Raw genomic sequence first — 24492 nt, 5'->3', positions numbered from 1 at the left:
TTTGCAGTTTATGGATAGGGAATGAAAAGTTAATTGCCACCTTGTGGGTGATGGATGGATGTTTAGGAACTAGTGGATTTGTACATAATAGAAGCATGGAGTTATAGGTTACCATAAGATGAATGCTTTGCTGTGCTTAAGATGCTCAGCTAATCAACTTAGTATTTTCAGCACTGGAAGGGCACCGCTTTGGCAGGAGGGGAAGGGAATTGTGTTATTTAAGGAGCTTGAATGATAGGCCTATTTATGCTACAAAATGCTGTGGTAAGAACAAGTCATCTGGAGTCCATCAGTCTTCTGGTATGTGACATAATGAACTACCCAACTAGCTTCTCAAGTTGTGAGGCAAGTGTACACATTCATGTAGTGAGTGATAACAAAGCAGTGATAATGGTTTGAGATCTAGCCTTAAATGCTGAAGTCTTGCATCTGAAAAACTCAATCAGATTTTAGCTAAAGATGTTAAGACATTAGAGATGATGCTAAAGGAATCGTATTGTTAGAATGCCAGGTGGGACCCTGGAAGCAAATGAGAAATACAGAAGTAAATAACTTCTTTCTACTCTGTTTAAGTGATATGGGATGTTCTAATATCCTAGCTATGTGAATAAACTCGTCTAACTACCACATAAACCAAGCCTTCAGAGTAACTGTAATTGTTTGAACTTCCGTATTGCAGTGATCAAATTTTAAAGGAAACTTGCTGCTGGTTTTAAAGTAAATGTTGTTGTTTGTGTTTTGTTCTTTTTTTTTTTTTTTTCCAGTTGATGTCCAGAAAATTTTAATATAAAGTGAAAATTAGGACAAGTCCCAGAGATATTGAACTTGCTGGGATGCAGCTGGGATGGTGCACTTCTGATGTTTCCACAAGCTGCTGAATTCTATTATTAGAGCTATTTGGCTTGAGAGTTACACATTCTAAATCTGTTTTAGGAACAGAATCATACTCCAAGCAGTACTTACTGTACACAGTGTGCAGTACCTCTGATCTTTATCCACTGCATTTCTATTGCACGTTAGGGTGATAAACAATTCACAGCACTTAACAGTTTGCCTGAGACGTCTTTGAACAGCAAAATGGGATAAGTTATGGTAGCATGTGGCATTATAGCTAAATTGGCCTAATCTGTCTGGCACAAGGAAAACTAACAGGGCAGTTTCATGCTGGAGTCTGTGGGGAAACTGCTTTGGTTGCCAGTAGGTCCTAACGCCCATATTTCTGCATCTTTCAGCAGTTACCTCTGCTATGTGCATCAAAATGATACCTGTAAATGCAACCTACAATCACACCTTTACTTGATAATAAAAATCTACCTCCTGCTGGTGGTGTGAAGTAGTCCAGATATTCTCTCTAGAGGAACTGGAAAAATGCTATTTCTGAAACTGATATTATTCATTATTTAAAACGTTTTTACACTTAACTCTGTAAATGCCTGATTGAACCCAGAGTGTCATTAATGGGAGCTGATCTGTACGATAAAAATGGACTGACTGTGAGACAGTGATGTCTTATGAAACACAGTAAACCTCATGTATAATGCTGGTCAAATACTCAAAACCCTGATGGAAGGAGAAATGCATTCTGTTGAGATCAGTGTTGCACTGAGCTCCATGTTCTCCTGGCTTTCTTAATAAACTTCATCCTCAGTAGCTGCACACCAAAAAAAAGGTCTCTTACAGCTTGTCAGAATTTGGGTGTTTTATAGGTTGGAATCCTGCAGGCTTTTAGCCTACCTGGATTTTCTGGCTTTTGTAGTCTGGTAAAAGTAGTCACCTTCCTAGTCCTGTGATCTACTGCATCTTTACTCTGCAGGCATAACAGATGCCTTCCTATAACTCTTAAGACTGAGCTCACACTTGCTAATAGTTTGGTAGCAAGTACAGATGCTGATTCTTTCCCTCAATATACGTTCTCTGCACTAACAGGGTTAGCTGAAAATGAGAACTAGATAAACCTTAAATTAGTGCTGCTTTAAGGAAATTCAGCTCTCATTCTCTGTACTGCCTGGGTTGTGCAGAACAGCTGTGAGGATGGATGCTGACTGACACACCTATTTGAAACTTTTTTGAGAATATGTTTTTGTAATGTACAAAGAAAAGGATGTGTGACAGGCAACTGACACACTGCCCCAAAATACAATGGGAAGAAATAGTTGCAGTAAAACTATGGGAAGCTGCTTCAGACTTTCACACGTCACATGAATGTTTAATCCTTCTCTCCAGATGTTTTTTGCAGCCCCGGTATTCCTTTTATTTCCTCATAACATTTCTTTCTCTCTCTTCACATAAATGGAGGTTGCTTTTCTGCTCTATGTCAGGTAAGCTGGAGGTGCCTGAGCTGCAGAAATGCCCAGGTAGTGTAGCAGTGGTTGGAGCACTGGGCAGCTTCTTGGCCTTTTGCCAGCGTCTTGTTGGGTGTCTTGTTGGAATGTCTGCTGGAGAAATGAGTCCTGATAAAACTCTTTTCAAAAAGCCCCTTCTTTTTCTTTGTCTTTGTGTATTTTTGTTGGCTTTTTGCTTGTTTGTTTGAAGTCTTCACGTCTGTCTTTGGACTGTTCTGATCTTCTCTGGCACTATTTCTCCTCTGCCAAGTAAGTCATTTGCTGTCACAATCCTGAATGTGCTGAGGGGTAACCATCACTCATTACCAAGGCCTAGCAGCTGTTTGCCCAACGAGTTTTATATTTAGTATACCTTTATATTCCTCTTCTCTGATCTATACTGTGATTTGTTTTACTAGTGAAATAAAAAACCTGTTTGTGTTTTTAATTTCTGGATTACTGATCACATTTAAGAAACTAATTGTCAAAGATTACAAACCTGATTTACTGCTGATGTTTAAGAAAGCAACTGATACAGAATGACTAGATTGTGCTGGCTGTGCTATATCCTCTAGGTATAGTACTTGAGCTGTTGTTACGCATACACAGTTGAAGTATAAATAATTAACAGAAGGAGAAGTACTGCTTTCAGAAAACAACAAAGTAGCAACCTCAGAGTCCACTGAAGAGCTGCTGCCTTGTCACAGTGGGTTTAAGCTAGTTTAAATGGGTCTTGTGCTGCGCTTTCTGATGGGAAACTGTCATCTGAATATCTAACTTTTCAGCTCAAGTCTGCACTGAATTGAGATTATTTTTTCCCCATGCTTAGTGCAGTCAATGGAAGGAGCTCACTGCTTCTCTAGGACAGAACCAGGTTTATGTTAGGTTACCCTGTTGCACGCTCAGAGAACTGCTGTTGACGGCTGCGATTTTTACTCGGAAAGAACAAGGTGTGCTCTAATCCTTCTCCAGACAGTTTCTCTTTCCCTTGGATTTGCAAGCGATGAAATGGTGTTTGTTTAGCCCAGTAGCTCTGAACGTAACTGACCTCTCCCTGGGATGAGGCTCAGTGCGTGCTCGCTGTTCTTGGCACTTAGCAGAGGACCTTTAAGCATGTGCCTGGGGAGTGCGGCACTTTGGAATCTGCATCATAGGCTGCTGTTCTTCCTGGAAGAACAAGGCACCATTTATTTTTGAACAGAAACATCGTTACCACATGTTAAAAATGAGAGGTCTGAATACTTGGTTACAGAGTGCTTTCTTAGCATGTTTTGATATTGTGTGTTATATTAGAGGAATGGTTGTGAATGTCAGTGTTGTTTAATATATTTTGAAATGTATGTGATTTTATATCGAAGTCAGAACCTATGAATGAATGAGGAGCAGATCTGCTTTTCTGCAAATAGGAATCTTTAAAGGAGAAAAGCTTACTTATCAGTAGCACTTACTTTCAGTATCAGGGTAGTCTGTACTTTGTATTCATTGAGACTGTCAGGGAGCCTAGAGTGCAAGTTAATAGCAGCAATGGATAATCTGTCCTTTTGTCTTGTACCATTAGTTACTCTAAAACTTCAAGGAAGGGATGGGACAAAATGCAGGAAAGCATGATGCTGGTAAGGGAGAGAAGAGTCTAAAAATACATTAAATAATTGGACTGTTAATATTAGTATACCAGCTTGAGGCTGGTGCCTCTTGGGAGCAAATAGCCAGTATTTCTGGCACTCTGTAGGGACAGGTGGATGGAAAAATAGGGTTTTTTAATCCATACTTCACCGGTTTGCTAGGAGAGGGTACCATCCTTTAGAGTGGCTGCAAGGTTTTCCCTCTCAGAAACAAGGAGAGGACAGGCCTGGGGCCGGGCACCAGGGCCTGCTGCTGAGATTGACGAAGCCCAAGTTCAGACACATGTGGCCTTTGTGAGCGCCTACAGTCAAAGGCAAGATGGACCAACACAGCTCTTCAAGTCACTTTATATTGTGTGAGTAGCAGGTTTTTTGATTTCTGAATTTCTCAGTCTCCATCGCTTGCTGAAGTGCTTGGTTGCTTTCGCAAAGAAGATCTTTATGTCCTGGCTCAACAGGTGATCCCTTCCTCCTTCTCTTTGCTTTCAGTTTTCTCTTACAGCTACAAGATACCTACCTGCAATCTGCAAATGAGTGTTTTATGGGTGAAATAACTTACAGATGAGACCTTTGGAACTGGGTGAGCCAGTTGCTGCGCACAGCTTCGTAGCCCATCTTTTGTGTGTGTTCTTCTGTTTGTTGTCTGACTGCACAGTGTGAGTGCTTGGCTGTACAGAAACTATGCGCTTTCAGCTCTATGCCAGGAAATGCACCCATCTTCAGAACAAACAATCTTTCACAGTGGAAAAAAGAATGTTTTGTTTCACACAAACAAAAACACTGTCAACACTACCGCAGGAAAACAACTGTCGCTCTGTTCTAAGAAGTGTCCTGAGCATCGTGTTTGTGTAACTGACCCTCACAGCTCAGTGAGTGCAGGAGCCCTTCTGAAAGAACAGAGACTGAACAGAGCATGCTGCTTGGCAGGAGTAAGTGTAAATCCCATGCTGTGTTGTGTGTATCAGGAGCTGCTGTTTCTCAAATGTGTGTGCTCCACCAGGTAGGGGTACAGGTCTTTCCTCCAGTGAGAAAAACTGTTAGCTTCTTTCTGAATTTTTTTGATCCCCTTTCTTTGCTCTCAGTGTCTTTCAGTGGGCAACAGAAGAAAAGGTTCAAATTCACTACACCTCACAACTTTTGTGAAGCTCTTGCTTTTGCCTGCTATTATCTCACATACTTTTATGTTTTGGTATAGAATGCTTGGAATAAAATCACCCAGCAGATTGGAAGGTTTTTTGCTGTCTCCCAGGAGCTGGCAGAGCATCTTGGAGTTTGCAAACAGGACAGTGTTAGTGTCAGGTGTCAGCTTAGGGATGCCAACACTAAAAAATCCAGCTGATGGTTTTAACATCTTAAAAAAAATCTTTTTTTTTTTTTTCTTTCTTAGAATTTCAAACCTCACTGTATTATTTACCTGCTGTTCATTAGCTGTTCTATAGGAAGAAAACTGAACTGTGTGAAGATCCTATCTTCAATTCTGTTGATGTAGAAATTTTTGTAATGTTCCTGTTTCAATATTCTGAGTTCATTGTCTTGGAACAATAACAAAAAGGGAAGGCTCTTACTGATTTTTTTCTTCCTAGTTATTTGTTTGTTTAAAATTGGAACACAAGCCAAGAAAGTAGTACTTGCATCTGGTTTCATGTTAGCTTGTAGAATGACACTACATTTGAGTCAAAACTAATGGCTTTGCTTTACTCCTATGAGAATTCAGACTCAGCAGTATTGTCCATTTTTTCACATCTGAAGTAAAATAGTAAACCATGTTTTTTCAGCTTTGTAAGGAAGCTGCTACAAGAGTTGAATTGTGAATTTTTTAATTTGAATCTGTTAACAGATATAGGCAAAAGCAATTACAGATGGAACGACATTCAGAGCAGTCTGCCACTTCTTCTAGCTGATCAAGAGCTAGAATTAGTTGGGCTGGGATTAAGGGGCTCAGATTGAACTGGGAGTTGTGGTTCAGGTTATTTTTAGCAGAGCATTATTTTAGTACAATCTGTCTGACTTGTCCTGAAAAAGTTACATGGATATGTAGATGATGAATTCAGTTTTGCAAAATCTGTGAGCAGGTGAGGAAAACTCGATTTACCGCTAACTGATTACTTGTTTATTTGCATCCTTCTGCAGCTTGAAGACTGACTGATGTCATCTGTTGTGTTAGAGACACTGAGCTGTTCCACACATGCATGCACATTGCCATAAAGCAAGCTGTTCTTTGGATTTTTGCACAGAACCCCTTAGCGATTTCTTTCATGTATTTTAAAATAGTTGGAAGCAAAAGTCATTTCTGTGGAAATCCATCTCACACAAACTAACAGGAAAATTTTCTTTTCTAAGTTTGTCATGTTTGTGAATATAGTTCCTGTTTTGATTACTTTGGGGTTTTGCATTGTTACTGGAAATTTAAATTAATGAGGAAAAGGAAAAGAGCAATTTTATGTTTTGCCTCCTTTGTTGTGCTTCAGACCGATTTTGAGAATTCTCATTGACAAATATTGCATTGTGTTTGTGATGAGGGAGATGGAATGGGTACAGCTAAGTGCATTTTCTAAGCACTGACCATTAATGTCTGCCATTGCTTTGGTAACGGTCATAGATGACAAAAGAACTGAACAGAATGCACTGTGATGGGGCATAAGGAAAATGGTTCCAGTTGTTAATGATGAAATGTGTTTACAAATATTTTTCTTCACAAATATTTTTCCTTATTCCTCAGCTTCCATTTGAAATGGAAATTTATTACATCCAACATGTGATGCTCTATGTTGTGCCCATCTATCTGCTGAGAAAAGGAGGTAGGTTGGCAATTTACCCTTCCTACGTTGAATTGGTTCTAGCCATTGAACTAGCTGTTCTAAATGGTTACCACAAAGTCTGTTCTTGCTCTCTGCTGTATGTTGTTACCTAACAGTTTCTGGTGGTATGTATGTTGGAGTTGCATCTCTGATAACATAAAACAAAGATTTGTGTGTCTAGTATGTGTTGGCCTAATGTGGTGTTGTCTTGAGTAGCCTCTGGCATCTTGTAATGTTCTAAGTTGTGTGCTGTGTCTTCAAGACTTGCTTTCTTGCATGTCCCTTGTGAGATGCATTAGGACTGTGAGCTAGCTTGCTTGACATTCATTCTACTATCTTGCATTATGTTGTACTATAATAGTTCATAAAATCTGGAATCCCAAATCATTCCACTGAGCAGCAGTACTCTGACCATTGCTCCCTAGAAGTTAATACAGTATATCTGCATCTAGTGTGATGCTCTCTCCCCCTCAGCATTGATTTGCCTCGACCTGCATTTTCTATCAGAGCTGAATGGTTTCATACAGGAAATAAAGTATTGTAATGTATGGTCCAGCCTTTCAGCAGCCTTTAATGACAGTACCAGGGGTGTGATGTCAATTTACAGAATACTTAGAACAAGCTCAGCCTCTTCCACTGTGGTGTTTTGTACTTTATACCAGTAATCACTTAGGATTTGCAATATAGGTCTGTAACCTTTTTCCTGCCCACTACTGAGTGAAACTAAATAAAAGTGATACAGAGGGTAAAGTACCGTAATTCAATAAGCCACCCTTTTCTCTCTTGCTAGTGGCATACGCTGGCCATGCTTTATTTTAATCCATCTTTGGTAGTGCAGTTTGTCAGAATGTTAAGATGTGATATAGATGTAGAAATTATGCAAACCTGTAATCGTTACAGAAAGGAGAGGGCAAAGAAGAGTGACCAGCCACGTGCTGCTGTAGGCAACGCCGCACTCAGCTCATGTGGTGTCACCAGCTCAGTTCTTCTGGTGTCTTTGAAGTTCCTGTGTCACTTTCAGATACTTGTTTGGGGCTGATAAGACTGTAGTCTGAAGGGCTTTGTGTTGTACAGTTGTCACCCATTACCTGTGTTCTGGTAAATGTTCGCATGTTATCAGTGTACAGGTATTTGCTGCCATCTAATGTTGAAATGATAGCAGTAATGTTTCTACCCAAACTGTTGGCTAATTATTTCAATAGAGATTGCCTCAGACTGTGTAACTAATAATTCTCCAGTTTCTTAATGTGGTCAGCTCCTGGCCACCTCACTGACTGTAATATCTCACTAACAAAAGATCCATAAAATTTTTAAGTAGTTATGACTAATGCCACAGGAGATAATGTATGAATGTGGTGAAAATTAGCTTACTGTCATGTGCCAATACTGTCATTTTACTTGCACTTGCTTAAAGATGCTTTGAGTAGATGATATCCTTTATTCTGACTGTATCCCATGCAAGTTGCTTTATCACCACTGACGTTGATTGTCATGCAACTTTGTTTTTGTATTTTAAGCAGAAATTTCCATCAGAGAACTGTTAGTTATCATAGGGAGAAGTAAATTGGTAGAAAAAAATGGAAAAATTGAATGGATTTTATGTGGAAAAAGTGTCATCCTTCACTCCTTTTATTGGAGTATTTGTTGGATATTTACTGATACCACTGACTGCTTTGTTAGGAACTCTATGTGTTAATATTCCTTTAAGGAGGATTGAGCAGAGATGATTTGAGGCTCGTTTGGCAGAGAATGGCATGTCAGATTTTGTTGGCATGCTAATCAAACATCAGTCATGCACGCAGACTCAGTTACCTGTTAAAGTGTTTTCTTTTGCACAGGAAACTGGGTAACAGTAGGTGTTACTCCTTACAGTGGAGACGACAGGTCATGTTGCGCTGCCAGTATCACCTTCATGTCCCTTCTTGTCAGTGTGCAGACAGTACCGTGCTTAGCATCAAATTGAAGGGTGAGCTCTGAGCATCTCTCCAGCAGTGTCACTCAATGAACTCACTGACGGCTCATTGCTCAACGATGTGTTCCTATTCAGGGATTAAGGCATCTCTCTCCACTGATTGAGTACAAATTTCATTACTTAACCTTCTAACATGCTTCCTTTCTAAAAGTGCAAGTATTTATGTATATATATGTATGCATGCCAGCCTAGGCAAACTAAATGCTGATTTGGTTCGTATGTCTCTTAACTTCAGTAAGAGGGTCTTGTGTATAGCAGAGGTAAGTGCAGATATAATAGGTCAGCACAGATGATTCTCAACTCAAGGGAGCTCTTTCATGAAACACATCTGCTATTCTCAGCTTTCTTGCTGGATGAATATTGCCTGTGAACTCTGCCAAAAATTAGACTAGTCTCTGGCAGGACCCAGCATTCCTGAAATAGCTGGGTAGGCTGAACCAGAGCAATAGAATGGATGCAGAATTGTGGATATGGTTGCTGCTTTTTGTTGTCCTCGGGAGTGAGACCCTCACTGCCCTGTGAGCTATGCCATGGCTTTGTAGTTCCTGGATTGGATTACTGTGGCATCAGATGAATGCTAGGACTTGCAAAAGGGAGGTGAAAGAAATAAAGTGTCAGGGTGGAGGGAAGAAGATGGAGACACACGAGTGTGAATTTTGATCAGGGAGTCAACCTCTTCATTGAAAACTCATTAATTACAACTAAGCTGGACTTCTGAAACATACAAGTATGCTCAAGTAAGTATGCTTTCTGCTACTGGGATACAGATGGCTGGTAGAAGGCATAGGGAGATGGCAACTGACCAAATGTGATGTCATGAGCTGTCAAAGCTGTTTCAACAGTGCATTAATTAACCTGACCTTCTAAGAACAAAGTACTAGAAACTTTCAATTCTGTCTTAGAGGACTGAGTTTTGCCAACTGTATACTCTTAACACAATGAAAAGTTTCCAATTTGCACTTCAGTAGCCTCAGATCTCATTTTCTGACCATCGTAGTCCTTAAGCTACTTTGGTCAGGTTTTTTGAGGGATTTGACAAGATAAGGTGTGCCCCTGATTTCAGAGCTTCAAGTGGAATTGTTATTTTCTGAAAGTCGTGACCAAATGGTATCATTCCACAGTGGTTTGGAATAAGAGTTAATTTCTAGGGACTCCCTCACAGCAGTGTTTAGATGCTCCTTCTTGAGTTCTGGGATCCCCACTATAGTTTGGTAGATCTAATAACTTGATGAAGTTGGTGTTCTTAGGGTTTTGTTACTTTAAGGAGCAATCTGGTGTATGAACAATACCTGAAGATCTTACATGCTTAATCAGAGGCCTTTGTATTGGTGTCACTTAATTGCTGCATGGTTCTGACGCTTGCTCCTGCAGGGGGAGATAGTCACTAGCATTCACTCTGCTAACATGGCTGTGCAAATTCTCAGAGTTCACAGTTCAAAAGGAGGTTGTCCACACTGTGGAGATGGTAAATTAATTCAGCTACAATTTAGGAAATAAAAAAATCTCCTTTTGGGCAAACTCCGGACAGTCATGTCAGTCTGCCTTCGTTTCTTTTTAAGAGCTGATTGTTGTACAGCTGTGCACAAATGGACAGATAGATTGATCCTCAGTACTTTAGTAGGTAAGTTGTTTGCTAGGAGTAGAGAGAGGCTTTTCAACTTATATGTATTTCTCATAAGCAAAAAGAAACTTTCTCTCTGACTGAAGTCATGAGGCCTTTCTCTTTTTTGATCTAGCTGCCTTCAAAGGTGGCAATGGAAGAGAAGAATTTCTCTGGCAATGTGAGAAAGTCAGTAGAAGCTCACAAACTTCCCCCTGCAACAAAGCATGCTGCTGTGATCTTTCAGAAATTGGACAGAAGCTGCTTTGTAGAGCCAGCTTTCTTAAGGACACTGCAGTGTGTTTTACCTAATGAGATGCTGGGCTCAGTTGTAAGATGTAGGACACATAGAAGAGGCACAGATGGAAGGATCAATTTTCCTGTATCTGTAAACAAGAAAGTACAACTAAAGCAGCTGGAGAACCAAACTTGTGCTCTCCTTTTTGCTGCTAAGGACTTGCTGGCAAGAAGGGGATATCAGCACATTTAAACACATTTTTAGCTGTTGTACCCTTTCTCAGCCACTTTGCCACTCTTGCTTGTATTTAATGATAGTCTTCCATATCTTTTAAATGAAGTTACAGATCAGGGTTTATAGTGAACATTAGCAATCCAGGAAAACTTTGATTATGTATTTAAATACAGTTAGGTTGTCATAAATCTAGTTTATCTCCAGCCTCAGTGAAATACTTTATAATGAGGAGTACATCTCTTCCACTGTAACTCCTAATTACTTACAGATCTGTGAAGTGTTGTGCATTGTGTAAGTCTCACTCTCATCTGATCATGCTCCTGCTCTTCCCTTGACAGTTCCTGCGTTCCTATTTCAGCATTGCTCTGCCCCTGGATCCCCTGTGTTAGATGTAAGTGGCTGGTGCAGTGCCTGCTGTGCTTGGAGCAGAGTGCTCAGAGCAGTAGGGTACTTGTGTTCAGCAGCAAGAGATGTGTGCTGCTCTGGCTGTAGGCTCATACTGCAATCTCTTGTAGTGCGGCCATTTAGCATAAGCTTGTTTGATTTAAGGAAGCTGGAGAGGAAGAGGAGGTGACGGTGCCTCTGCCACATGACACATTGAGCTTTTTGCACTAAGCACTTATGGTTTCTATTGTGAAACACTTAAACTAAATAAGGGTGGTGATGTGGCATTGTGTGAATGGGCCCAAGATCTGTTAGTCTTCTCTCTGCATGTAGAGACAGAAGTTTAGGAGAGTATTTTATCACTACACATACATGTACAAGGAAGAGGAAGAACCTTCCGTATAGTTATCAACAGTAGTTTGTGATGGGAATAGATAATACAAGATCCCAGGCTGATTTTGACAAGCATAGCTGACAGTCAAGAACTAGAAATCTCCTGGCATAAGGCAGTATATGAAATCAACACATGGATTTGGAACAGCTAGGGGGAAATAGCAGATATCAGGTGAGAACTAGCTTATCCTTTTGAGAACATCTTTTTCTCTGCTGGAAGGGAAGCTCTAGGCTATCTTAGTAGGCCAAAACATATGCATTATTGGAAATAACCCCTTAATTAAGGGAAATAAAGTGGAAGCAAGCTTGCCCTCACCTTTTCTTCAAGCTTTAAAATGAAGAAACCGCAGTAGCTGCTGAGTTCTGGATTAAGCAGGCCTAGCTGTACTTTGGAGGGTACAAAGCTGAAAAATCTGTACAAAATACAGTGGGAATGAAAGCAAGACATCAGGAGCAAAGGATGATTTTAAAACTACTGAATTAAAAAAAGAAAAATTGTACTATATTTAGGTTCTAATTCTCTGGTTCAAGCAGAGAAGTAATTCTGTGCTGCATCTTATTCTACTTTCTGCTAAATTGCGCTCAGATTTTTGCAATCCTATTTTTTGTAAACTTGAAATAAGTAATTCATAAGTTAACGATGCACTTACAACACTGCAAGTAATGTGAGGCTTTGTGGGGAGAGATGGAAACTAATAGAAAAAAAATTAGAAGAAATTAAAAGAGTCTTTACATTGATCTTTAGATTATTAAAGCCATGCTTCCATTTTCTATATGTCAAAATTAAATGCATAGCTTGTTCAAGGTCATACAAATACTTGTTTCAGAAGCTGGTGATGATTCCTAAGCCCTTCAAACCTATGTGAAATCCTTCCTATCAGTGCTGCTGCAGTTTGATCTAAACTGCAAGATATACTGCTGTGGCATTTCAACACAAGAACAAATGTTGTAGCCTACTTGGATGACCCTGATTTGGAATAGTCCACTGTCTGGAGCATTTCTGAGAATTAGATTAGTGCCAGCCTGGCAGCTGGATTAAATTTTTGAAAGCGCTTAACTTGTAAGAACTGCCTGTGATCCTTGGTGGATAGAAGATAGTGAACCTCACTGCTACATACTGAAATTGATTTCCCATGTAAGCAGCAAACAGCTTTTGCCAAAGCCAACACCGGCCACTCAAACAACCACTCAGCTGGGTCTCAATTTTCCAGCTTGCGTGTTTTTGTCAGGACTGTGCTTCAGAAAATAGATCACACTGCTCTGTTAAACAGTCATCTGTTGAATAGCAGGACTGCAGAGTAATAAAATCTATAGTGATTATTTATCCAGTGAGAAACAGAAAATATCCCAGGTATGAATTTAAAATTAGTTCCCCAAAATACACTTGGGAATCCAGAGCTCTCTGAAATGTTTTTCTGTGGAGGTCATTGCTTCCTTTCTGTTCCTTGATGTCCAGATAATGATGCTGCTGCTGAAAATAGTGCTATTGTTCTCAGGATTGCCAAGTCTACCAAGGAGGAAATTTTCAATTATACAGTGAGATTGAAAGGCTGTATAGGCTGAGAGTCAACGGTGGTGGGTTGTTTTTTTTTTAAAGTTTTGTAACAAAGAGAGGATGCAGCAGTGTGAAATTCTTAACTGGAGGAACCTGAACAGCTCTTCTTGGTGACTTTTGAAACATGATTCCTTGACTGGACTGAAGCTGGACGCGAGAAGCTTGGGTTCAAAGCCAAACTATGCCAGTGATCTATTTTGTCATCTCGTGAGATTTACTGCGTCTTTTAATGACTGCATTCTCTCACTACTCCTGTTCCATAGCTGGATTCATATGTCTACTTTAGTGTTGATCCTCTGCCTGCACAGATTGTCCTCAGTGTCTGGATTCAAGCTTCCCTGAGCGTTTACCTCAGCAGTGTCTGTTCACAGGCTTTACAGAAACTTCTGGTATAACATGAGCTACTGCCAACAGGGCAAGTTCACGTGAAACCAAATAGACATATAGCACTACTACCAATTCCTGTGAGCTGTTCTAGAGCAGTTTTAGATGCCCCAAGCTTGTCAGTGTTGAAGCAGCATATGGATAAAGCCCTCAGTGCGTTAACTTTTGAGTAGCCTGAAGCAGCCAGGACTTGATGGCCTGTGTTCCAACAGACCTATTCTTCAAATAAATCTTATTTTGTTTTGCATCTTGATTAAACATGCCCATGAGACTACAGAGACAACACTAAAACTGTGATGTCAGATTATGTTTTCTTCATGCAGAGTGTTTCTGTATAGCTTGATCAGGTCACTTAAAACTGGTGGTGCAGCCAAAAGTAGAGTCCTGGTCTCCTGAACTCCCAACACCAAGGCTACCTGCTTTTCTCTTGAGGTCTACAATGAAAAACTATATGCGAGGTATTATCAATTCCCTGCTGTCTTACTGATGTTTTCAGGCAGTGAAGTTTAATGAATTTCAGTGCTGTTTAAGTGAAGATTTCTGGTTATGGTTTCTAGATAAGATACTAAATGGGATGCAAGCACTTCTAATATACTTAGCAAGCATGCTCTAAGAATTAGAGCTGTGTGAATTTTCTCCCTTTAACTGCAGAACTCCGCTTTGTAGAGTTCATTTCTACCTTGGGATTTTGCTTCCTCTGACCTTCACCCACCCACTTAATAAGAAATCTTATAAGCTGCCTTCTGCTTTTAAAGTAGCTTCCCTGCTCCTATTTATTGTGGCAGCACACAGTAACAATTTGCTTACTTAAACATGGTGTGCAGTTGTATTTTGGATAATTACATTGGCTTTATTGCTTGTTAAATAAATAATGAGTGATATATTGGGGGCATATAAGATGTGTCATTCAAGCATGCAATCAACTCCCTAGTTTCTACAGACAAGCAACAAAGAAGCTGTAATACTGAGTGGCCAATGACTAGATGAATAGTTTTAGAACATAGCAGGTAGGTAATATTGATAAGAATACTTTTACTTGCTTTACTAGTATGCTTTACTAAAATTCTATTTAAATTAGATTAATTTTGAAGTAGCTACCTGAAATAATCTAGATTGGCACGATGGGCAAAAACTGTGGGAGAAAACTATGCAGAAAAAAATTGTTAACAGGGCAAACAGGGATTGAGACAGCAGTCCTCTGGGGACTGTAAAACTGAGACAGCACGCACCACCATACATTGGTGTGGCAAAGCAGATAACAGCAATTATTTGCCTCTATCTATGTAAAATACCATACATAGGCATGCTTTTAGTCTGGTGAGTACTGTCACAGCAAGCTATGCATGTGTAGTTAAATTTGGATCCCTTGCAGAGTTGCACAGCACATGCTGAAGTCTCTTAAATCTTCCTGGTAATTCCCAAATATGCCAGTTAGCAAAGGCTAATACAACTATTCTACCCTCCCACTACCTGGGTTAGTTTTATCATGCTTAACTCATAGTCCTCGTAAGAAGCAGGAGTTTGAGTAACATGATTTCTGAAGACTTCACTGAATACCACTGTTGCATTTTAGAATGATTTTTTACTTCTGGGGTAGAAGGAAAAATAAGGTAAAAATTGCTGTTTTTGGTGAAGAATAGGTATGTTTAATGAGGTAACACAGTATACATTTTAATGCTGGGCTGGGAGGAGGGGAGGAAATTATCTTGGATGCTCCAGGTAAGAAATAATGCTCTCAAATATTAATTATTATAATAGTATTCAGTAAGTTATCAGCTAAAGCCAGATGCCCTAGCATCCACAGAGAAAAGAGAAGATTATTCATGAGTGTTTGATGGACATAGCAATTCAGCTGAATACTAACTGAACACTAATGTATTCCTTTCTTTTCAAGGGATCTACACTCCAGAACCACTCTCCAATTTCTGGTGGGCTCTTTTATCTACTGGGTTTATGTTTGTATATCACTTTAGCATCTTGCAAATTCTGGGACTGGTAAGTAAACAGAGGTTAATAAATGGATAGTTTGCAAGTACACTGAAAGTAAACACACTGACTAGTTTTTCAAGGTGTCCAGATGGACATGGATAAGATTACTTGTGTGCAGATTTTTAATTGCATGTTCTAATGAACACTCGTATCTTATATCTCACAAGTATTGGCAAAACGTTTCATAAATCAGCCATGTACCTGCATAAATCCATCTATTAAATATGCAACTAAATTCAGATCTGCTTTCGTTCTGAAAGCTGCCCTGCTTGTGTTAGGTGATAATCCTTTGGTCAGCAACTCTGATTATCATGGTAATTTTAAAATTATCGTTTCTGGTGTCTGAATCAGTGCAGTGCAAATCATGTTAATTTATAAACTTGTTGTCCCTTTCCTAGGTTACAGAAGTGAATTTGAACAACATGTTATGCCCAGCCATTTCAGATCCTTTTTATGGGCGCTGGTATCGAATTTGGGCATCTGGACATCAGACTATCATGACTATGACTCATGGGAAGCTTGTAATCTTACTGTTTTACTGTGCTGACCCCATCTTTAAATGTAGTGTGGACTTGCTTAGATTTCCAGCTAAGAAAATAGACTGAAATGTCTCCCCACAGAGCAGTACGTACAGGAAGCAGACACCCCTATATCCATACTGGAAAACCAAGAGGAGGGGTGAGAAGACAATGTGTTTATTATTTTTCTCCCCGCAGTTTATGGCCTCACAAACACTTCTATTATCAATTGAGGGGTTTTCTTTCAACTGCTGTTTTTCACTGCCTACTGCCAATGGCAACATTAGTGGCCTTATTCTGGAAGAGGTTCCTGTTCTGTACATTTTGTGTAGATTACAGTAAAATCTTGCTAATCTACCCTTTAAAATTAGGTGAGGATCTATCTACATTCCAGCAAAAAGAGTGGCAGAGCTACCTCATTTTGACTTACTTTCCACTAAGTAGAATTTTTCCATTAATACAGTTATATCACAGGATAGGAGCTAAAGCTGAATTCCAATTCTCTACTCGTGTGAACAGAACACATCTTGAAATGCATCATCATGGCTTAACTCCTAGTACTTAAATGTTGCAAAATGGTCATGGTGGAACAACGTACACTTAATCTCCTAGTCGTAAGTGCAAAGCAATGAAGTTTTACTGTATTTTCTTTAAGCTGGTTGAAAATATCGGGGAACAACAACTCTTTTAAATACCTGGTTTTTTTTAAACTGAATACTTTGGTTTCTGGCCTGCTAAGTATAACTGTCTGTCTGGTGAGGTCCCATCAGATCTTGATGCTCTGGAGATGGTTTTGAGTGAGCAGAAAAACACCATACAGAAATTATTAAAAAAGCCAATGTTATGTGTAAGTTCTGATAGGTATTTAATCAACAATGCTGACCTGCCTTTAAACAAAATGCTTTTGTCACTTAGCTTAGACTGGAGACTGAGTAGAGATGCAATGTACAATGTAAACAGGTCTCCTTTTTCACTTAGTAGCATTTTAAACATTCCTCCTCTGCGTTCTACCCTGATCCTTAGTAGAGCTGTTGGTGAGGAAACAAAATGAAACTATTTTCTGTCTCCATAGCTCTAGTACGTTCTTCATACTGATTTTTAGAACACAAGTATAAAAATGAATGTGAAATCAGCACAGGCTTCTACAGAAAAGGCAATGTTCCAGTTTACTAGTATGGCTAGGTTTTCTTGTCAACATGAGTTTTGGAGTAGAAAAGGATGCAAGTAGAGAGAATTATAAATAGTAAACTGGCCAAGGGGAGAAACTGTAAGGAGGAAAGCTTGGACATCTTTACTGTGTTCTTCCAGATAATTAACTGTAGATCCATTGTTGTGCAGCCTGTTGTATTTCAGGGCTGCAGGAATTGTGTTGTACAAAATGCTAGTTGCCACTTGCATTGCATTGTTATAGCTGTGACTTGTAAGATAGAAACAAAACCGTCATACCTCCTCTTGATGGATCACCTGAAGATATATTCTGATGTTAAGGTACAGTGTTTATACCTCAAGAAGAGAAGTAAGAATGATAAGTGGTTGACTTTTTTTTTTTTTTTTTCTTTTCTGCAAGATAAGAATATAATTGGGGAGGAACAGATGACTTCTCTGAATGTTTTCACTTTGTGTGTTTCTTTTGTTTTGTTTTTTAAGTAGATCTCCCAATACAAGTCCTTTCTGCTGCATTCAAATTTACAGACTAGCTTCTGGCTTTCTTTCGTGTCTAGAAAGTAAACATCCTGTATTTACTATAAATTGAGATGTAAGATTGACCTAAACTATGAAGCATGTATAGCTAGTCCCAGTTGCACAGACTGAGCTACTACATTGTTCAGTCTGAGAAAGGTAAGCACTTGATAGTAACAACTACTGTCTCAGTGTTGACTGTGAATTGCTGATCCTGCGAATGTCTAAGTACGTAATTAATTTTATTGAGCCATCTCATTACTGCTTCAGTAAAGCAGGGCATGTGTTGTGTATTTGTGGAGGGGTGAGCTAAAGAAAACATGCATTGGTATTGAAGGCCTGAACCCATCTGTGAAAGACTACTTAATTAGCTGCTGATGTGATGCTCAATTCAAGAGTCAGTATTTCATTTGCAGCTGATGAAATACATGATGGTGCTGAGAGAGCTAAGGTGAACAGAAATATTCGTGCCTATTTGTCTCCTATGACAGCTACGTGTACAGTGCTTCTTCCCTTCCCGCAGTTACTGTCAAGGCTGTCTTGATTTTATTTACTTAAGGCTTGGCAAAAATGCCTTCTGTTGAATCTGGTCTGGTTTAGAAACAACATTATTACAGTAGGATGATCTTGCCAAATTTTACAAATGTTAGATTCTCATTTGCCTCATTTTACAATTTTTTGAATAATCTTTCCTGCTTTTAAAAACACAAGCAGCATGTCCTATGTCTAATCATATGCTTCAGAGCATTGGAAACAGGTTTGAAACAGCTCCTATTTATCACCATTGACTGCCTCTGATCAATTAAGACTACGGAAGCAAGAAGCAAGCTCAGTGCAGTCTCTCTTAAAATGCAAAATTTTCAAGTTCTTCTACCTTATAGTTGAGGGAAGCTCTTATTTCCTTTCACACTTCCCCAGTTTGAGTTTTGGTGCATGTTGAACTTTTGGCTTAAGATGCTAAAATGTCTAATTGAATGTAATAATTCAGCAAGGAGAAGTAAACTGGCTGTTACACTCAATAAGGATTTTATGAGCATCTGGATTTTATGACTGTCAGGAGACTGGAGCCACTGGGATCTAGAGGGAAGAAGGGCACCAGAGGCTTAAACTCTTCTTCATGGTAAGCTGTGCTGGCTTCTTTTGCTTCTTGTACACCATCAATGAAGCTGGCTGAGCTTTTATCCACAGAATGTCAGGGAGGGACCTCAGAAGATCATCTACTCCAACTCCCCACAACACATTCTGAAAACCATTTTTAAACACAGCCTTTCAGCTTGGTTTATGGTGTAGCTGTACAGAAATTGTCAGCACACTTGAGGCACAAGCTTCACATATGGGGAAGAACAGGGCAGAAGGGAAGCAAAAAGGGAACGAACTTCTGAAACATCAATAGAAATTTACATACTTTACTCTTCAGTTGTTTTGAATAGCAGTTTGGAAGAGGCAGATGACAGAGCTTGTTCAATGTGAAGGAATTTGGTTTGAAAAGGAAAATAGAATACTTAGCCTTCATACGGGAATATCTGTTCCCTGGCAGATTTTCTTTTCCATGAATGGTTTATTAAATGAGCAGTTATTCTGTTTAGATGAATTTCTGGTGATTTTTTTCTTATGTATGCTGGAAATTAAGGAGTAAAACTATGTTGCTATTCAAAAATACTGATGGGCATTCTCTCCTGTGGCACTACGGACACAATCGATGTCACAGTAGCTTTAAGCTGTTGACCAGAGCCTGATGCTGTTTTACATTGGAGCACTGCAATGTATGATTGAAAGGGTAAGTCCTGGCCCTCCAATATCAGTACATCTATTTTGTCAGTACTAACAGTTGTGAAGATACTAGGAGTAGATACAGTGCAGAGCAGGAGGCTGATATAGCCATGCAGACTATCTCCTTTTAGCTTGTATTTTAGAGGTGTTCCAGCAGGTTATAGAAACTCACCCTAAAGTGGATTGGTTTGCTGTCCCCTAGAAAGTCATGTACAATACCAGAAAAACTTACTGTGCTGTGCTTAAGTCTGGACTTTGGAAAATTATGGATACGGGCAGATGTTTGATCTGATCTCTGTATTATACTCTCTAGTATCATAGACACTTCAAACAAAAGAAATGAGCAGCAATGAAACTGATTACTCTTTCTGTCACTGAATGACCGTCTAAATTACTTCCAGTATACACATAAATGAAGCTCTAGTAACTACAGTAAAGTTGGCTGCATTGGTTCATTTATGCAGACTTCTTTAAGTAGCCTTTCAAAGTGCAAAAATGAGCTGCTAAAACTTCTGCACCCACCATAAGATCTGGTGATAACCTGTGACTATTGAAATTATTGTGCCAAGGTTCTAGCTGTCTGGTACACATGCAGTGATAACTTTTCTAAGGATTCAGGCACTGTAGGCAGTGTATGAACTGTATCTGTTTAACTTCCTTCTGTTTAAGCACTAGAGATTTGCATTTTGTTTCTTCTGAAGGGTGAAATTAACAGCACTTGATCATAATTATATAAATCAATCAAAACTCTGAATGCACTCATGTACTCTGGTTTTGGTTCAGCATCGTAGGGCTTGACAAATACTGCTTATAAGCAAAGCTCACTTGTGCTTTAGCAGATGCTGCCTTGCTGAGGCTGGGAGACATGAAAAGTCACTCATTTGCATATCTTAAAACTGTGGAGTACCTCATTATAGATTTATCCCTCTGTCTCTAGCCACAGTCAGGGTTTTGATATTTCAGTATATTTTGTAACATTTTGTAAAACTTGATAGTATCTTCCTTTCAGAAATGGCTACTTGCAACTGTTCAAGTACTGTATTTTACTTCTTTATTCTAATCCTTGCGTCTACACCATAGGCATTTGCTTCCTGTGCATCTATACCTAATGACAACCATAGACTTTGATGTTCTTCTTGCTGTTTTCAAGTCATAGGATCATTTAGGCTGGAAAAGGCCTTCAAGATCAAGTCCAACCATTAACCTCACCTACCACGTCCCTCAGTGCCACATCTACACATCTCTGAAATACCTCCGGGGATGGGGACTGCACCACTTCCCTGGGCAGCCCAGTACAATGCCTGACCACTCTTTTTGAGCAGAAATTCTTCCTAATGTTCAATGTACACCTCTCCTGGTGCAACTTGAGGCCATTTTGTCGCATCCTAGCACTTGTCCCCTTAAAGTGTTTGACTTCAGGTGGATACTTAGGAATTGAATTATTCCTAATGGTTAACGCAGTTCAGAAAAAGCTAACAGGAAGGCATATATCAGCCCTTCTGTTAGCAGGTGGAAGGCTTCTACAAGCAGGTGGATCAGTGCTATGTTTTCATTTTTAGTGATGATATACATAACAAATCTGTTGATTCTTGTGATCTTGTACTCAATATGATATTGCTGTATACTTGTCTTGCAGCTTTATTGTAACTTAGTTAAAACCAAGCTGTTTTTAAAATGATGATGTTTCTCTTCAGGGTCAATTTTGTACTTTTTTAAATTATTTCTGCATTTCCTGAGTCATTATCTCAATGCTGCAGAGGACGCAGCAGGCAGAACAGGATGCATACCCACACTGCTCTCGCCACCCAACCTGTGCCAGGCAAGTGGAACTGCTCAGGGACTGGACTGAAGCACATGAGCAGTCCTTGGAAGCTTGCAGTTTCCATTAGCTACCCAGGCACAGAATGGAATGGCAATGTCAAGGCTGGTTGTGGAGAGGCTCAACTGCCACGTATGCTGTTAGTTCTGAATAATTTGTAGGAATGTTATAAATTTTGTAAACTTTTTAATGTGCTAAAACTTGGTTATGAGGTAACATTTACAAATAAGGGATAACTTGTGTACTTGTTTTTGTATTTTGGTCTGATTTTTTTGGTTGTAGTGCCCTATGTCCAGCTCACTGGGCAAACAGTTCTTAAACATTTGATTTAAAACAAATAAATGCATTTTAATGGTACTGTAATTTTGTTGTCATTGTAATCACGTCAGGCACTGCATCTGTCTTGTTTTTAAAGTAGGTAAAAAAAACAGACATTCCTCTTCTATTTGTAGTATTAACAGTTAGATTCACACAGACTTGATAAGTGGTCATCAGATCAATAAGAATACAGCTTCTCCTATCTTCTTAAGCTGTCTGTACAGCTAGATTTAGTTTGCCTTGCATGATGCAGTTTCTGCTGTGCAATTATGATTATCACTGTTTCTAGAACTTTAAAGCATTTGAGTATGACCTATGCCTGTAATTTAGCAAGCAATACAAGCCAGAGTTTACTTCACTGTAAGACACAAATCCTCTAGTCGCTGTTCAAATATTCATCTCCTTCCTGTAAAAAAGCTCTGGATACAATATTATGATGTTTACTCTGCTTTCAAGTTTCTTGCCACAGTTTTGGTAGAGTGTGTTTTCTTTTTTAGTTTCATACTCTGTCATGTCAGTAGAGGAAGACAGAAAAAGTACAAAAGTTTTCAGCTCAAAACAGTATAATTTACAAGGGCTTTCTGGCCAATCTCACACATGTAGATGATGGCAAACAACTGCCATCATTACTGCACTTCTGAAAAGCTTCTGGCTGTAATCAAAAGGACACGTAAGTACACGGCAATAACGCTGAATGGAAGAATAACCAACCTGCCCTCTTTGAAACAGACCTAATGTTTGGCACTGATCTGTTAGTTTGATGTCTATTCTGTGATAACCTCATACCTGGCTGATGTAAAAAGAGCAGGGGGCTTTGGGAAGCAAGCTGTAACTAGTGCTGCATTCTGATGGTCTGTAAGGTCTGGGGAGACTTCTACCTATTTCAGACAAATGATACCAAGTCTGTAAAATAACAAAAGAACATCAGTGGAAGCTATTTACTCAAGCAGATTTTCCCTTCAGAGTTACCAACATCTAAAGGCTACTATTCTTGTTTTCAAAGTATTTTCAGCTAGAGACGGGAAGCCTATTGAAAATGAATTAGTCAAAGGCAAACAAAAACATTTCCACATTCAGAGCTGAATCCCAGGGCAACATTGGAAATTCCTTGCACTACTGTAGGAATTATCCTACAGGGGAAAGAAAGTCCCTTTAACCAACACTTACCCTGTAGAACATACCTTTCTATCACTGCACTAAACACTGGCATCAGGAAAGGGACTTCTTTAATCTTCCATCTTCACAGGAGCCTCAGTGCAAACCCTGCACTGCATTTCTTTCCATGAGGTCAACGTGTCAGCCTGCACATCAACTAGCTCTGCCAGACCAGATAAATTCCTCACGGCAAAGCAAGCTTCAGTATCCTATAAAATCACACCTAGAAAGTAATGTGAAAAAGCAGTGCAATTATTCCAGGTGCTATCAAGGCACTCTCTGATATGCATTTTGCTGCATTGATCTTGTCTCCTTTCCTGTACGGCGCAGGCACTGTACTGGTTACAACATCGTGTTTGTAAACAGTTGAGATTGATTTCACCTTTCAGAGAATAAGGAACTCAATCCAGTACATAAATCTGTATTTACTGGACATCATATGAGACCAGACCTGCTGCTGTAACTCCCTCAGCATCTCCCTCCAGAGCCAGGCTGTGAGCTGCCTCCCACATCATGCACAGCCAATTGCAGACTTCAGCCCAGGAAAACATTCCTACTGCAGCATTAGCTGTTAAAATAAACACTGATAGTGAATGCTTAAATTAAAAAAAAAAAGCAATCAACTGACAAAGCCACACAATTAAGCAGAGAAACAAAAAGAAATGGTGATTCTTTTTCCTTGTTTTATTGGGTAAATGATTTAAAAGGTAATAACAATAGTGTTAAAACTACTACAATATCTTTCCACAGCCATATCTCACAGACCCACAGATAACCTTCTATATAATTTTTTTTTCTTTTTCCTCATTTTATCTTTTTTAAGCCATACTTATATTAAAATGCCCATTTCAACAGTTTCTTCACACTAATAGCAATTAAATGTGGAAGGAAGGAGGATCTAGTTATAAAGGAAGGGGGTTCAGGTAATCTGTGATATAATTTGTAATCAATCAAGTTACTAAGAAAGGAAGAAAAAGAGAGGCCTTGTCAGCTACTCCAGGCAGCTCCAAGCCCACTGTGTGTCACCACTGCATTAGATAACTCAAGATGCTGGTGAGCAATTTAAAGGTTTTTTCTTTTTGTAACATATAAAACACTAAAATAACTTAGAAACTAGATCCAAATATTTTGAAAAGAATCAACTTTGATATACAAAAACAGTCATAAGTTGTTACAAAAGTTTCAAACAAAAGTTTGTTTTCTCAGTGCGTTTATGTACCAGCGCAATTACTGGGTCCAGAGCAAAGAAAGAGGTTTTTATTTTTTATTTAACAGTAATAAAAAACGAGGAAAACATATCTTTCTATATAAAGAATCATTGCTGGTCTTAAGAATAAATGTAACCAGAAACCCTTTAAATCTTAGAGGCACACTTTGGGTTTCCTTTTTTTTTTTTTTTTTCCCTTTTTTTTTTTTTTTAACATAAAAGGAAAGTCACCAGTTTATTTAAATGGAGGAGGTACTCAGACTCCCCAAATAAACTTAATTCAATTAACATCACTAGCAAAAATCAGTTAGAAACTGTACAAAAATAAAAAAATTAACACATTTAATCCTGCGGGGCTTTTGCAAGGACTGGAAGGCAGGCTTTAGGAGCAGCATGTGGGCATGGCTGGAGGCTTCTTTGGTTCGATCTAACACACACAAGAGATGTAACCTACTCCAGACGACAGTTTTAAAAACCCGCACATTTGAAGACAAGTAAAGAGGTCCGTATACAAACGCCAGGGTGTGCAAATGGA

General features: G+C 39.2%; 1 protein-coding gene across 1 annotated transcript in view; it reads left to right on the top strand.

The window, feature by feature from the left end:
* Positions 1-21640, top strand: part of TMEM164 (transmembrane protein 164) — a 40709-nt gene extending 19069 nt beyond the window's left edge. The window contains exons 5-7 of the mRNA XM_042825327.1: positions 6663-6741; positions 15396-15496; positions 15889-21640. Of these exons, the coding sequence (XP_042681261.1) occupies positions 6663-6741; positions 15396-15496; positions 15889-16095 (387 nt within the window). The 3' untranslated portion in view covers positions 16096-21640. The remainder of the gene's footprint in view (positions 1-6662; positions 6742-15395; positions 15497-15888) is intronic.
* Positions 21641-24492: the final 2852 nt, after the last annotated feature.

The sequence above is a fragment of the Centrocercus urophasianus genome, unplaced genomic scaffold (assembly GCF_019232065.1).
Source record: "Centrocercus urophasianus isolate 14NV4802_14NV808 unplaced genomic scaffold, USGS_Curo_1.0 seq_24, whole genome shotgun sequence".
Lineage (NCBI taxonomy): Eukaryota > Metazoa > Chordata > Aves > Galliformes > Phasianidae > Centrocercus > Centrocercus urophasianus.
Note: the sequence above shows the minus strand (reverse complement) of the source record. Positions and strands in the feature narration are given on the sequence as shown.